Source organism: Netta rufina (genome assembly GCF_964035555.1).
Source record: "Netta rufina genome assembly, chromosome: 10".
Classification (NCBI taxonomy): domain Eukaryota; kingdom Metazoa; phylum Chordata; class Aves; order Anseriformes; family Anatidae; genus Netta; species Netta rufina.
This window is the reverse complement of record NC_140133.1, coordinates 23047831-23064385: the sequence shown is the minus strand read 5'-3', so window position 1 is coordinate 23064385 and position 16555 is coordinate 23047831. Positions and strand designations below refer to the sequence as shown.

General features: G+C 40.1%; 2 protein-coding genes and 1 long non-coding RNA gene across 6 annotated transcripts in view; 2 read left to right on the top strand and 1 right to left on the bottom strand.

The window, feature by feature from the left end:
• Positions 1–10841, top strand: part of FGD5 (FYVE, RhoGEF and PH domain containing 5) — a 102465-nt gene extending 91624 nt beyond the window's left edge. The window contains exons 16-21 of one of the 2 annotated variants that reach the window (XM_084292698.1): positions 7–144; positions 1234–1336; positions 2720–2847; positions 5613–5741; positions 7595–7743; positions 8351–10841. In XM_084292698.1, coding sequence (XP_084148824.1) covers positions 7–144; positions 1234–1336; positions 2720–2847; positions 5613–5741; positions 7595–7743; positions 8351–8387 — 684 coding nt within the window. In that variant the 3' untranslated portion in view covers positions 8388–10841. The remainder of the gene's footprint in view (positions 1–6; positions 145–1233; positions 1337–2719; positions 2848–5612; positions 5742–7594; positions 7744–8350) is intronic. The other variant, XM_084292699.1, reaches the window with a different exon arrangement.
• LOC311212967 overlaps positions 1–15341 on the bottom strand; it is a 74319-nt gene extending 58978 nt beyond the window's left edge. Inside the window, exon 1 of the long non-coding RNA XR_014618726.1 lies at positions 15012–15341. This is a non-coding gene — a long non-coding RNA (uncharacterized lncRNA). The remainder of the gene's footprint in view (positions 1–15011) is intronic.
• A 116-nt stretch (positions 15342–15457) lies between these two features.
• The window catches only part of NR2C2 (nuclear receptor subfamily 2 group C member 2), a 45756-nt gene continuing 44658 nt past the window's right edge, over positions 15458–16555 (top strand). The window contains exon 1 of one of the 3 annotated variants that reach the window (XM_084292584.1): positions 15458–15790. The gene's annotated coding sequence lies outside the window, so the exon portion shown is untranslated. Of the gene's footprint in view, positions 15791–15910; positions 15935–16555 lie in introns of those variants that run through there. The other 2 variants (XM_084292580.1, XM_084292582.1) reach the window with 2 other exon arrangements.

The following is a 16555-nucleotide window of genomic DNA, read 5'->3' as shown; positions in this document are numbered from 1 at the left end:
TTTAAGCTACGGGAGAAGCTTGGAATAACCGTGGGTGAGAGGCCTCCTACTTTGGTACCTGTGTCCCATGTCATGATGTGCATGAACTGTGGCTGTGATTTTACCCTCACTTTGAGGCGACATCATTGCCACGCCTGTGGGAAGGTAAGAGATGTACAGCTCCTCAGGGAGGCTGTATTCACACTTCTAAGACACTGGCTGACACTGGTGTAATTTCTACAAACTTGTAGCAACATCAAGACCAGAATTTGGCTTCCCACAGAACCTGTTAGTGCCCTGTTAGATTAGGTAATTAGGTTTCTAATGACTAGTAGGAACAACAGCAACCTCCCCTTGAGAGGCAAATTAATTCCCAAAGGCTGGTAGTTGAAAGCTTATATGGTAACTGTTGCTGAGTCCAGCTGTTGTATCTGATCCACAGCTAGAACTAGAGACAATGAAGCAATACACTAAAAATACAGATTAAAGGTATGGACCAGAGCAGTCAAAAATCCATGTCCTGCCCCTAATAACAGCTACTAAAATTATCTTCCAAAAAAAAGTGATGAAATTCAGTGACAGGGAATGGTTTGGTCAGTAACCAAAGGGAAAGCTTTCTCTATGCTCCACTGATGAGCTGCTGCCGTTTGCCCTACAGCCATGAGGATCTATAGGCTTCCCAGTGTTCTAGTTCCTTTATCACTCCTTTAGCTGACTCAAGATTTGTTTATACATACAAATTTACAGTCCAGTTTTGAACCAAGGTTCTCTTTTAGTCTCAGTATGTTGTGTCTTTTTTAATTATTATTTTTAATTTTTAATTTCTGCTAGTATGAAAAAATATTTTTCCCCCCAAATTCACGGAGAAAAATCAGTCAGTACGTAGACAGGGGTAGTGGGAACATGCAAACTTGCTTCAGAAAATAATGTTACTAACAAAACTATGAAAACAAGAGTAATATTAAAGTGGCTTTTCTGTGCTTTGATAGGGGGAAAGGTGTAAGTTCTTGCAGAGATAAGCATAGCAATGGTGTGCAACTAAATTCTGTGATCAGTTCTGCTTAGCTTACAACAGTGTAAATCTACAGCAATCACAGTTCAATCAGTAGGCTTACCAGGATTGACACTGCTGTAGCAGAGTCAAATGTGCTCCACTATTCATCTTCCTCTCCCAAACAACTCGAAGGATTTTTTCTGTATGTGCATATGTCCAATTAAAAATATATTTAAATGCATCTATCCTTTCCGGAACAGATTGTATGTCGAAATTGTTCAAGAAACAAGTACCCTCTGAAGTACCTCAAAGATCAAGCAGCCAAAGTTTGTGACAGCTGCTATATGGAATTGAAGAAAAGAGGTAAGGTTCCTTCATTCTTGGCAAAACTGACAAATCTGGTGCCTATTTATATAACAGGGAGGGTTTTAGGACCTGCCTACTATGTTCAGTTTTGTGACAGGATTTCTCATTTCAAGCATGAGGCATGCGTATTGACGTCCCAAGACTGGCAGGCTGTATGTCAGCTAAAACTTTATTAGAAAGCCAGGCTGTCCTCTGAGGGTTCCTCTGGCCTTTTGATAAGCCAGAATAGCGGCAAACAGTGAGATGCAAACAGTATAGCCGATAGCTATTCCTTGTTGTTTATACTGAATTTTTCCTGTTATAGGAAAACAGTGGCTTTACTATTCCTCATTCTGTCCTCACCCTTGTTGTAGCTTTTACAAGAAATGCCTAGGCAAAGTACAGAGCCTCTAAGAGCTTTTCTACATGGGAAGTTAATCTTGGAATAGATGAAAGCACAAATTCAAAGTGGAAGAGCTATGGCCTAACTAGAACTCTGTATCTTATTGTCCCACTATGAGTCCCTGTTCTGTTTTAAATACACACCCAAATCAAAGATAAATTGGGGTGGGGGAGTATACATCTCTCTCTATATATAATACAAATATTTAAAAAAATGTATATATTAACAGAGAATTAACATGAAATAATGTTCTCCCACAATTATTCATGGAGACAATCCCTAAAAGTAGGTACATTCTAGTGTCAGAGCTAAAATAACAGGGACAGGTGAATTTAGTTTTCCATTCTGATTAAAGACATTAACACTAGCCAAGCAAACACATGAACTGATACTGTCACAACAGCCAAAGCATTCCCAAGCCATTGTGTGCCCAAGAATCGATAACTCAGATTTGTGCTAAAACAATGCCGAGCTTTACCAAAACTTCCTGATAATGTGTGTTGCCAGAGGAGAGGATCGTGAAGATGTGAACTCAGACAACAAGGGGTAATGAAGACTGATGTCTCCCTTGCAGAACTCAAAGTGTTCTTAATACAGAGTTCTCAAAGAGTTTTATACTGAAAGAATGTCCCATTAGTGAATTCATCCTGCAGAGATGTTACAGAACAGAGAGTGAGATGGAAAAGCCATTTGGTTAATGTTGATTTTAACTTAGAAGAAAACAAGCTGTGTTTAGTGTTTTGTCAGCTTTCTTGCAGGCTGCTTTCAAGAAGCTGTAGGTTATTACCATTACCCTAGGGTGCTATGAAATCCAGCAAGCTAGGCAGACTTAAAGGGGAAATTCAAAAGAAAAGCTGAAATAAAAAACAGCTATGAAGGAGGCATTGCATTTTCCGTAGCTGGTTTGCATTAGTGTATCATGTGTCTCTTACGCCTACTATGATATGTGCCGATTCACCTATTTCCCCCTTCCCTTCTGAATTTTCCTAATCTTGCAGAGCGGCCACTAAGTGTGAGCTTCCCTCCAACTTCATCCAGGTGTTCAAGCAGTGCCTTCTCTGTCTTCCACAATATCCATTATTCATCTTTTAAGAAACAGAAGAAGATCCCTTCAGCTCTTATGGAGGTAGGACCAAGCTGCCTGAGAAAGGCAAGGAACTGCACAGAACTGTGTGCTATTTCAGCAGCTTTGTTTATAATTTATTCTGTGTGCAGTGGGCTCAACCCATGCCCTGGTCTACTTGCATCATGCAAGTATCTTTTCTATTTTTCACACTAGAATTTCAAACACAGGATACTCTGAGCTCTGAAGATACCACAGAACCTTTTTCAGCCCACTAAGAAACCTGAATTAGAGCAGCTTGCTTTAATTACTTCATCAACCTGTAATGTCTTCAGAAAAATATAAGACTACCTGACGGTAGTAGCTAATAAAAGAATGCAGGTCATAGGCCTTCACAAGTATCAACAGAGCACGATTTGCTGTCAATCAGTTACTTTTTATGACAAGACACTTACTTCTGAAATTTTACTTTGATTTCAAAAAATAAAATGCCATTTAGGCAATAGACTCTACTCTTTGGCAAGTAATTCAGGAATGCACATTTAATCAGTCGTTTTCCCCCCAGCTCAAACCAAATTATTTCAAATAAAATTGATAAAATCTCGATCCCACCAATGTAAACAAGCAAAATCCCCACCTGTTTCAAAAGGACCACAATTTCTCCAGCTATATTAATTTTCTTTCCAAGAAAAAGGTGTCAATCATGTTGATGCAGTCTAGGTAGCAAAGTTGCCTATTAAACCTGAACACAGTAAGGTACTCACATTTCACTGAAATCAGCAAGTATTTATCATAGTTTCTTCAGAAACTCAGGAAGAAAAAGAGAGTTCATGAACTCTGAAAGAAAGCAAAGGGAACTCAGGAAGATTATAGTGGTGTCAAGTTGCACAGGGAGAAAATTAGAAGGGCCAAAGCCCAACTGGAACTCAATTTGGCTAGTGCAGAAGAAGACAAAATAGACTTTTTTAAAAAGAATCTCCATCCTTTATTGGATGTGATGGAAAACATAGTGACAAAAGATGAAGTAAGGCTGAGGTATTTAATGCCTTTTTTTTGCCTCAGTCTTTATTAGTAAGGCCATTTTTCCTCAGGGTACCCAGACCCTCTGAGTTGAAAGATGGTGACAGGGAGTGAGATGAAGGCCCTGTAATTAAATGGAAAACTGTAAGTGACCTATTACATCCTTTGAATGTTCGTAAGTCTATGGGGCTGGATGGGATTCATACAAGGGTACTGAAGGAGAGGGTGGAAGTGCTCAACAAACCACTTTGATTTTAGTAACGATCTTAAATGCAGGGCACAGGTCTCCTTCTCAGCCCCGAAATTTCAAGTTGTAGCACACGACAAGGGAAGAGAAGGCTACAGGGAGCTGCATATTGGTTTGTGTCCAACATGGGACTGTTAAAGATGCCAGAAAGGCTTTAAAATAATAAAATAAAATCAATGCTTTATGATTTACATATAGACTCTTAATACAGAGATGGTGTTTCCAGCTAGGATCTAAAATGACATGTGCCATATCCCTACTCCAACAGCATGCTGACTGTTCCCTGAGGCAAAAGAGACACAGATGGAAATGTCCTGAGCTCCTGTCCAGAACAAAGTTACAGAGCTGTAAAACCACTGTGTCACAGACAAAAAAAGTGTGTTATGCTGCAAATGCCACCTCAGCACAACAGAATCACACATGGCACAGGGCTGCACTCAGGTTCCCAGGTCATGACCAAAGAAAGCATCCAGTAAGTCCTGCCCTATGGCTGCACTTCCCCAGACACTCTGAGATTATATGAAAGAAAATAAGGTGAAAACATCTTGCTGAATTCATTGTTATGTCAAGACATGGGAAATTCTTGAGGTTTATTTGTACTGAAGTGAAACTAAGCCAAAAATACAAGCATGTAACACAAACAAAACCTGGATACTGAGAAAGGCCAAAATTCAGCTGTTATGACAATAGTATTGTCTTTCTATCCACAAGGAGGCAGCATGTTTATTAATGTGAACTGTCTCATGGTAGCATTGATGCATAACTTTTTTCTAATTTGTTTTACCCAGGTCTTGGAATATTTTTATTCTACTACAATACACTATTGTGATACTGCTCAGTCTTCTATTCTGTTAGTGTTAGAAAGGCTGTTTTTGAACCTCTGGCCTTTGTTTGTAATTTGGTATAATTGCAGTTAACTGCTGCAATTAATGATGCATACTGCATTATGTGCAGGTGTGCATGTGCATAGTTCCATTCACTCAAAATGTGGATCCTTAAGATCGTTAATGGCTTAGATCTCAAAATACTTCTGTGTAACCTTCCTCGGAAATATCACAAATGAAATAGTCACTATCAATTTATTAACATAAATGAATATAAAACTATTGCAAAGTCCTAAATATACCCACATCTTATAGGTGTTCAGCTAAAGGACTGTCCTTCCATATTGGAAGCATGCACTTTCAGTTTACCACCTCACCCCCCTCAGCTGCTTCCTCTCCTTCTCTCCCCCCCCCACCCCCCAAGAAAATAAGCTGGGAAAAAGGACAAGTACACAAGTACACCTTCTCAGAACACAACTGTAAACTTGCTGACCTTAGTAACAATTTGGTTGCATATTTTCCATGTGTTACTGAGAACTAAATTTAACCAAACATCTTCTAACAGTAAAAAAAAAGAACAGTAATATCACACTTATGCTTTGTATTTCTCCATATTTTTAGTGGTCTACTTATGGTTTCATGGACATAGCCCTAGTTGTCTAGTATGAGATGAACATGCATTATCAGGAGGGGAAAAGCCTCTGTCACAAATCCTGCTTTCTCCTACTTTCCTCCAGGTGGCAGCCTCGGGAGAGGGAGCTACCATCAGTGGTTACCTCAGTAGATGTAAGAGAGGCAAAAGACACTGGAAGAAACGCTGGTTTGTTATCAAAGGCAAAGTCCTCTATACTTACACAGCAAATGAGGTACTGTGCAATCTGACTTCAAATAGTTTCTTAACTGGCTTTCCTCTTTTGCTCTCTGCAGTCACCTCTCCGCAGAACCTCTGAGAGCTGGTTCTAACAGACCGAGTTCCTGGGCAGCTCTCCTTTTCAGAGGGACTCAGCCACAAACCTGGGTGGACCTCAGTAACCCTCCTAACAAATTGCTCTTCATTATTTGACTTTTTGCTGGTGCTGCTATATACTGTCAACCTTAGTCTAGGTATTTACACACAAACACTTCAAGGTAACTGACAGATTTTTTAAAGATGGCACTGTAATCCATTTCTGGTGGTGAGGAGAATCTTGCACTTTTGCAAGTATAAATATGACATATATATATATCCTACTAGTATCAACAGGGAAAGACAGGAGACAATCTGGAGAGGTGAGAATACTGCTCTCTATATTGGCCTGTAAGCTCCCCCTCGTAGCCAAGGAGATTGGGTATAAACTAAAGCATTTTTATGTACTTTTTCTCTTCCTAGTCCCTTTTCATATTTTAATTTATTCTCCTTTGTGAATAGCTGCATTTACCAAAGTAAATGCAATACAACAGGTGGTTATGACTGACAGATTCCATAAGCAGAAGCATAAAAAGTAATTTTGCTAGACAAAGAACACAATGCGAGAATTGTAGTAACAGCAATATTTGATATTTTAAGCCCTCAGAACACTTTGCAAATGTCAATTATTTAAATTTTCTTCACCAATTTGAGGCATGAAGCATCATGATCCCCTTTAAACAGATGAGATTGAGGCACAGAAGAGCTCATTTGGCCATCATTGGAAACTAACTTATCAATTGCTTCAGCAGGGCTGTTGTATAGTTAGTAATCTCTTATTTTTTCTGCCTACTTCCTTTATATTTAGACCACGTAATTTTGAAGTAGACTTTTTTTCCAAGGCCCTGCAGCCTCTTATGACTTTTGCTGAACTCAGCAATTCAGACTATTACCATCAAATTCTGTATCCAAGACATTACTTACCTTCTTTGACTTTTGAAGTGATCTGGTTCAGTGATAGGGAAAGAGCAGCGGATGACTAATTAAACTTTATGCTCCCAGTTTGCAATTCAGTTTCTAAGAGCAGAAGCAAAGGCAACACACACACACTGAAAACATTACACACTTAGAGAAAACATTACCCAGATATAGTGGCCAAAACTGCAGCTTTCAGTGACAGGTAAAAGGCAGTATGAATAATGCTTATCATTTCTTGAACTTATAAAAAGCCGTGTTTGGCAAGCAAGATGCATGGCTGTTTCTTGGGGGTAAATTAACACTGAACTGCATTACCAATTCAGAAATTTGGAGGCCTCATTGTTGAATGCGAGCATGCTATTTGACATAGTGCATGTTTCTAAAAAAAAGTTGCTAGTTGCTATGAAAGTTGCTATGAAAGGAAATGACAAGGTACCAATCAGACTACTATTTGCATTCAGCAAACAAAAGGTGTTTCAAAGTAACACAACTGAGACTGAGCTGTGTCTCAAACTTTCAGAAGCGTTGCTGCACGTCCCATACTGTCAGCAACCTTGCAGTTTACCTTGTGGACCATTATGTCAAAGGTAGCCACTAAAGTTACGGGCAATTTGACCTTGTGGGTGACCATGAATAACTAGACTTTTAGAAGTGTTGTTGGAATTCAGGACTAGGTGAACATGTGCAAGTATGCACTGGCACTGTTCCTGTTTAAGAGCCACCAGTCCAGCATCAGACTGGTACTACTGCTTTTGCAGCCCAGAGAGGGGTTGTATCATGATTGGTCTTCAGAAAAAAAGCCCACAAGCTGTTACAAGCCTTCTAATTTTTGGTTCACTTCTTGTTTGTTTTCAGGACAAAGTTGCCACAGAAAGTTTGCCTTTGTTGGGTTTTACTATTGCCCCAGAAAAGGAGGAAGGAAGTACGGATACAGTTTTCCATCTCTACCACAAGCAGACTCTGTTTTATAGCTTCCGAGCAGAGGATAACAATTCAGCACAGAGGTATGGGGGTAGACTTCCACGCTTGGCAGTATGCAGGTGTAAAAGCTTTAGTAGGGTTTTCCTCTCCTTCACTTCAGAACTCCTACCATAACAGAGTAAACAAATGGCTTTCAGTGTTGATTAAGCTTAATTGCATGCGAGAGATGTGGGTGATTATAGATCTATTGTGTTTTTGCTCCCTTGAATAGTTAGAAAGGAGGCTGAGTCTCAAGAATCATACCTAGAAGTCTGTCAAATGTGATTTTTGCACAGGAGCTTCCCTGATTTCTGAGTTCTATTTATCCATCTCTTAGTTTGCTCATCAACAAATAATTGTTCAGATTTCACAATTTATTGCTACTGCTTCCACCTAGTAAAATCATCATGAAATTCAAAGTAAAAATGCCAGCACCTCAGGACACACAGGGAAGGAAATTATTGTTTATGGGAGGTTTTGTTGCTTTTAAACATACTTCAGTGGTTTCATATCTCCCATTCTAATCACAAAACCATAGTTCCTCACTGGAGCAAGGATGAGAAATACAGTCCTTTTCAAGCTTAATGTTCTTCTATTTCCTAAAGAAACTGAATTTTATATGTACCACTCTTTCCTTCCTGCCCTTTTTAGGTGGATTGAAGCCATGGAAGAAGCATCCATTTTATAGCAGCAATCACCCAATGGACTTGGAATAAATTCTCAGATTTCTATACATTCCTGACAACCTTTTATATGTCTTACAAAACTGAACAGTGTATTTCAGGCAAACTGGTTACATACACTGGAGATATGAACTGTTTCCAGATTGCTCTCTTTACTTCCTTCCTCTTACATCCACTTTTTTTTTTTTTTTTTTCCAAAAGGAAACTTTAAAATAGGGAATATTTATGGTGATCTTTATGTCTGTGCAAATTCAACCTGTGTTATAAGCCTCTTCTGTGATCTCACAGTAAGCTAAGTTTAACATCAAGACCAAAAAAAATGGAAATACTGACTACAGTAAGCAACAGGGTCAATTTTACTTACTGTAGAGCACTATCATATTTCATTCGGTTGGTTTTGGTGTCTATCATGAAATGAGAAACAATGTAGTAAATGACAGATGCTCATTTAAAGCACTTTATTATTTTTATTCAACTACAGCTTCACTATTTCAAGTTTCCAAGGAGTTTGGTGGACCAGTTCGTTACTCATCCATTAACAAGTGCCAGCATGAAATCATGCCCTGCATATGCTAAATTGTTTCCACGGAAAACGAATAAACAAAAACATTCACCTGCTCTACCAATGCTGCACTAGATAATGATCCAGGATAATTACTTACTATCCTTTATAATTTTACACAAACCACTGTATAATTTATTTTAAAGGAGCTAATTTCATACCACTCTAGTATTTTGAAATGCACTATAGGAGCTCTACAAATCTAGACACTGAATAGTATAAAGTCTCCCTAAATATTGCATCAGACTCAAACCCAAAGGATATTTTTAATTTATTATAAACCTATAGACTGTTTTTATTTAACACTAGCCTACCTTGTAGTGTTAAGATTTTTATCATCTATTTAAATACTCTAGCTTTTTTTTTCAATCCTCCTGATGTTTCTGCTGTTCTTATGAAAAACGTCATTAAAAGTTTAATCCATATAACCAGCACACCATTTGAAACATGCTGGTGGGGTGAAACACACTTGTCTGTACCTGCTCTGTTAAGAGTGCTTTGAAACTCCTGTAAGTAAATGTATCTTACTCCACCTCCAGGGCTGGATTCTCAGCAGCTAAGTGTCAGTATGACTTCAGAGATGTGCTGCTTTATACCAGATGAAGATGTAGAATTCTGGAGTGCTTTTTTTTTTGTTTGTTTGGTTTGTTTAAATAAGGTTGAGAAGTGATGTTATAATCATTGCAATAAAATGGTTTTGTGTCCTATATTTGTCATAATACTTGACTGAGGAATAGAATGGCATTTATGATTAAAATATATCTTTGTATGAAAATAACACGCTCAAGAATTTACTTACATTACAATACATTGTGGGAAGGGGAGACTTTACTATTTCAAGTTTTGCCTTTCTTCAGTAAGTTGCATGGATACCTGAATTTTTGAGTAATGAACTGGCTAGAATTTTCCATATTTTTAAAGGTCTGTAATATGTATCCAAATGATAAAGATAGTTCAATTTATCACCTGGAAAAACAAGCTTAAAAAAACAAATACAAGTCTACCACTAAATAAAAATATAGCTGTATTGTTTTTATTTTTTTTTAATACATCTGAGTCTGATAGTTTCATAAAGCACAGATTATCATATGCAAACAGAAAACAAGTATGAGAAAAGTAAAACTTTTGTATTCTTTCATTAATGGATGAACACCAATGCTAACTCTTGTTTCATGTTAAAACTATGGCCTTGCTACCAATAGACTGTATTTTCCCCCTTAAAAACTTTTTGCACTGAGAGAAAAATAAGAGAATGTTGAATACAGAGTAAGATTTCTAACAAAAATTTCTTTTCTCAAACAAAACAAAACTGCACTACAGAACAGTATTATGAAGATTTAGGTGCTGACATCTTCTGACTGTATGAAGTTTTCAGTGATAAGCAGGAAATGAATACATGAAAGTATTTTGTTGTAAAAAGTAACGTACAGTGCTATTAAACATGTTTTAAGTAATGTGGAAAAATAAAAGGTCAAAATATAACTGCAGTTCTACAGGCTTTTCCTTTACAATATTTTCACTTCTTTAATTCCATCTTTGCACTTCCAGTTAGCGTTAGCACACATGAATTAACTGATTCTCTCACAAAATAAGGAAAAATATCAAGTCAGAAGACAGCAGTTGAGGCCTTCTGGTAGAAACAGGATTTAGACCTAATTGCTATGCTCAAGTGTTTTGGTCAACACTGCATTTAACCACTACAGAGCCACCCCACCTGTCAACACTGCTTCAGTCACAGATACAAATGGTCTCACAAGAGGAAGAAAAAAAAATAAAATGCCCTCATAATTTCAGTCCTACTTGATCTAATTTGAGCAAAGCTAAGCACAAAAGACAGGAATTATCTCAATTTCAGAGATAAAACTTTCTAAAAGTGATTACCAGATTAACATGTTAAATTGAGATATCTAGATGGTTTGCTGTACGCAGTTCACTTATAAGCAGCTCAGTAAATTTTCTTCCTAACTCTTGGCTGTTATTGTTCTCTCAAAAAAAAAAATTTAAAAAAAATTGTTCCACACCTTCATAAATGATTTAAAAAAAAAAAATCAGTAATAAGGCATAATATACTAGCTAATCATTTGATAATTCAAATGCAAACTGACCTTATTTGTTGTTTCAGTTTTTTTATTTTGCCACCGGTTGAAAAGCATTAAAATGATTAGTGGTTATCTGCAACTAATATATAGATCTATCTTACAGTACGTGCCTTTTTTAAAATCTGTTTTTTAAACAGTTGTTATAATCATTTTCCCAATTCAAAGTGTAAATCATGCAGCAGAGTTGAAGCATACCAACATGACAAGATCCCATGCCATTGTAACCAAGCTCTGCTAGGTCTGGAGAGCCCTGGGGCTGCTACCCTTCCTGAGTTCATTCTGAATTGCTTTTAGGATTGAAGAACATCCTGCAGCTATGAATACCAACCAGGCTTTTCTTGTTTGCGTACTGCTTTGATACAAAAGCAACAAAGACCTCTGGCTGTAACCACTTTCAATAATATGAAAGCAAAAGCACTGCCAATATTCATCCAGGGGAAAAGGTATTCCCTTGCTACTGTGTGAACTTCCTACGTGCAAGACTTAAATGTGACTTCAGACATTACTTGGGAACATATCAAATAAACTTCAGTGTATTAAAAACAGTATCATCTGGACTGAAGGATATTATTAAGACATCAATTTTGATCTAGTTTTAACAAGAAAATCACTAGACTTCAGGGCAGGATTACAGTCTCTTTCAGAGAGACCCAGTAAAACAAAAAATAGATTAAAATAAATAGATTTTTCCTAAAACTGCTGTTTCACAAATATTCTGAAAGTCTTCCTTTTCCATAGAATAAAACAAACACCAGGAAACCTATGAAGTTACCATGAAACAACAACAACATTGTCATTCTTTGCCATGTTTCTTTTTATTATTATTACTAATTGACAAGGATCTTACATTCTTTTGGTTATTTTAATAGTTGTTGATTTTCTTTTTCCAGAGAAGTGTTGCTTTGGAAAGGCATGGAATACAGTTTAAATAAACATTCAGATTTTTTTCATCTTTTTATTTGCAATAATACATTCTTGTGTTGTTTTGCTCACTCCTCTTTCAGTTAAAAGAAACTAGAAGGACAGTTTAATATTTGTCTGTATTTTCATTTCATACACTATATGACACATTATTAACTGTAGTACTTGGCAGCAGACAAATTTGATCTTAAAGAAAGCACCAGAGGAAGTGGAATTACTTTATATCAACAATGACAGCCCTTACTAAACAGATACAAATATTTCATACTGAAAGCTCACTTTAGGTGAATTTTAGGGCAGGGTTAGGATTTTGCACTGCTCTTGCCTTTCACAAACCTCAATATACAGCAGTTGCATATTTTTCTTAAAGCTACTTTTTACAAATACTATGTTCACAAATGAAAATAAAATTTAATATATGAAATTAAATAATAAAATGAAAAATTTTCTAGATTATTCTCTGCAAAATTTCATTTTAAGTTACAGTCACTACATGATAAACACCAATGATTTCTGAGAACAAAAAAATTAATTTCCTATAAACAGGAATTCAATTCAAATACTACACTGTGGTATCAGGTACATGATACTTTCCATGTTTCTGCACACCATCTAGAATATTTTTGCCTTTCTTCTGGTGTCTCCAAACCCAGATGCAGCATGCTGGCAAGCCTAACAGCTGCAGTCAGCATGGGACTTAACTGCTAAGCAAGATCTTAAAAAAAATAAAATTAAATTAAAAAATCATCAGACCATTAATAAAAGATGTAAACCAGGAAAAAAAAAAGTGCATAGCCTTCAGAAAATGTCTGCTAAGCCCATCAGTGTTCACAGCACTTGGTTCAGATTCCTAATATACCATGTCTGTGTCCAATTATATCTGTTTCACCACAGGGCAAGCCAAAGTAATTCTGAAAGCATTTAACCGTGTTAAAGGAAAGCTTAATCTTTGGCATGTCATGAATTTGTTTTGCCTTAGAAATCTTGAAACTGCTGTACACCTTCCTTACTATGAAATAAATCTTTGTTGTACCATATAATTGGCTTCCCTTGTCTCAAATATTTTTAGATGACAAACACGATTTAAAAAATGGGTCAGTCCACTTGTATTTTCAGAAAGCTGTAGCGCAGAAACAAAATTAAAAAAAGACCATGTACAAGTTGGAATGTGCACCCAGGAACAGCTAAGCAATGACCTCAGTACCATACAGAGGGCCACCAAACAGGTTGGACCACAAGACAAAGGGATCAGGTGAGTTCTGATATAGTCAATGAGATAAAGGAAAACAGCAAAAACTACTCAAACTCCTGAAAAATATGCAAATCTGATGGCAGTTACAAACATGGCATTTCAGCATGGAGGGAAGGCATTGTGTTCTCCTGCTTTCTCAATATCCTTGTAGAGTACTTTCTCTCAGTGGACAATTTGTCCTCTACCACTTTAAACTAAATTTGACTATGCTTACACTCACAGGATCACTACAGAGAAGTTCAAAGGCAAATGCCACAGACTGTAAGAATACTCAGGCAGCATTACATCTTGGTTCTTGCTCATTCAAAAAAAAAGAATGCTGTATTGTTTTCCCTCAGGTTTATATATATTTATTTTTTTTAATACGTAATCTAGGACTAGCATTTGTTTTGCTAGCCCCAGCAACCATCTGGTTGCCAATATATACTGTATTGTAAACAAAAATCCCTTAAAGCCCAAAATATCAGTTTATGGAGGCAAATGTTTTCATTTTCTCTTAAGCTACCACAGATTATTAATATATAGTGAAAGGATATTGCAGCTCTTTAGTTGTTCAGATTTACATAAGAGTATTTGACAGGACTTGATGGCCTTCAGAGAGAGGCCATCAGTTGTTCATATTTCCAGTTCTTCCTCAGACAAATCTCAAACTAGCTTCAACAAGAATTCTATTCATATCAAAAAATGTATTGTCAAGTCAGTAATAAAATTCTCTGAAATACTTTTCTACCTAACCATGAACATAAGTGACATGGGGAAAAAAAAAAGAGGAAAATTGATTATGATTCTGATAAAAACATTTTAGATAGCAAATAGAAGGCAAAACTAAGGATTTGTTTTATATTTGCCCACACCATCACCCAAAAGATGAGTATCTCACAGTTTAAAGCATAAAATTGCCATTTTTCCCAAAAATTCTCAAAGACAAGTGGTCATAGAGGCTGTTCCACAAGTCATACCCTAATATCTAACCTACTTCACAAATGAGGGTATTACGAGAATTTTGAAAATTTTTACATGTATGTTTAAAAAATGAAAAAATAAATATTTACACTTCAAAATTATGTTTTATGTAGAAAAAAATCTGCAACTGTGTTTTCAGTAATCAGTTTTTGGCGGTACATACATGTCCATGTTTTGAAAATTTGAAAAATCTTTGTATAAAATATTTAAAACTACAGTAGTAAATAGGACATTTTTCAAAATGTTTTCCTTTATCTATTGCAAGGATGTTTGTACATCACGTGCCTTAACAATATTAATTCCAGTCATGTGACACCAAGGCTATCAGACATAGCCAGTTCTAATTAACATCAGGGTGCTTACTATAACAATTCAGACTATAGCATCTTCTGTTTAAGTCATCATTGCTTCCAGCTTCTCTTTCTTCCACACATTTCCTTTCAAGAGTTACTGTTATTTCACATCTTCAGTTTTAATGTTTTTCTGACCACTGCTTAAGTCAGCTTCTGTCAAAATGACCAGACACAAAAGAAACTTCCTAGAAGTACTAAAATTAAGCTAGATCATTTTGATAGGTGTAGCTTAAAAATCAGCTAGACACAATTATGACAGAACTGGGCCCATGAGTCAATATTCAGTAGCCTCGGAGAGGGCTATTAATGACAAGCCCTTAAAGGCGGTAAGCTCTTAAACCACCGCGGACGTATGTTGTGAGAACACCTCACAACACCCTATAATCACACATTCAGAAGCACAACAATCCTCACGGCCAGCTTTACTGGGTGAGCTCTAGTCAATGACAGCAACCTTACAAAATGAAACAAGAACTTACAATGGTCTGAAGGCAGCCTTAACAAAAGTCAGCATCAAATCCTTTGACTCAGTGTCTTCGGTAAAATCGAAGATATATATCCCACGTACACGTGGAATATTTACACCCACCCTTGCACAGAGCAACTGCCCCATACAACTCCAGGCCGCAGCAGAGCCGCGCCGCCAGGGCTCAGAAAGGGCTCCACCTAAGCAAGGCGCCACCGTTCCCCGTTCCAGAGGGAGCCCGGGCGCTCCCGGTTGCTCCCAGGCGCAGGTGCAGGCACCCCGCAGGCACCCCCCAAGGCGCCCTCCCAGGCACCCCGCGGCCCCTCTCAGCCGCCGGGCCGAACGCGCCCGCCGCCCGTCGCAGCGTTGGCGCGAACACGGGCAGCGGCGCAGGTAGCCCCGCCCCACCCCGCCCCTCCCCGCCGCCGTCCCGGCCCCGCCCCGCCCCGCCAGCAGGATGGAGGGGGCCGGGGCCGGCGTGGTGCTGGGAAGAGGAAGCGCGGAGACGCTCTCGGGCGGCGGCGGCGGCGGGCGGGGTCACGAACTCTGACCTTTCACAGGGGCCCGGCAAACACCGTAACACAAAGCGCCCCCTGCCCCCCGCTCCGTGGCACGGCCCCGGCCCTTCCTCCCCCCCCCACTGCCCCCCGCCAGCCCCTCACCGCCGCCGCCGCCCTCGCGGGGGGAGGGAGGGCCGCCGCCGGGCACCTCCACCCGACGCAGGCCCGCCCGGGCCCGGGCTCGGGCCCGGGTCCGGGTCACCGCCAGGGCACTTTGGCGCCAACTCCTGAGGTAAAATTCGCTTTTTAGAACCGAGCCGGGCCGCTGGGGCCGCTTCCGTCCGGACCGGGGCGGGGGGGGGGGGGGCATCGGGACCTTGCTCGTGGCACCCCGCGAGCGGCGGAGGGGAGGCGCGAAGGCTTCGGTAACGTGCTGGTGAGCAGCAGCCGGCGGTGCCGTAGGCAGGCCTACAGCTGCCGGAGGGAGGGAGGGAGGGAAGGAGGGAGGGAGGGAGGGTCTGCGCGGCTCGGGGCCGGTCCGTTGCGGGTGTTCCAGCGCGGAGCCGCTGTGCTGGGATGCGGGCCCCTTAAGGTCGGAGCCGGTCCGGTCCCGGTGAGAGCAGTCCGCTGCCCGGGGGGGCGACGGTCGCGGAGATGACGGGCGCGGGACGCGGACGCGGAGAGGGAAGATGGAGTCTGAGCGGGCGGAGGCGGCGGCTTGAACCCGACCCTTTTACCTTTGCCACCGGGAGGGCGGAGGGGAGGGGGCGGCGGGTACTTTGCATACGGGGCTGAGGCCGCCGCCATCTTACCGGCCGCTTCCCTGCTGCCGCGCCCGCGCCTCTCGTAGCCTGACACAAGGATATACCGGGGGGAGGGGAACGGGGGGCCTAATGGCGGCGGCAGCAGCCCCGCCTGGGACTTGGCCGCCCGCCAGCGCCGCCATCTTGTGCTTGGTCGCGTCCCTCGGTGTTTTCCCTCTCGCTCGAGAGGCGGTGCCAGCGGCCTGATAGGCGGCCCGCGCAGCCAATCGCGGGCGCGCGTGGGCCGGCTGCCT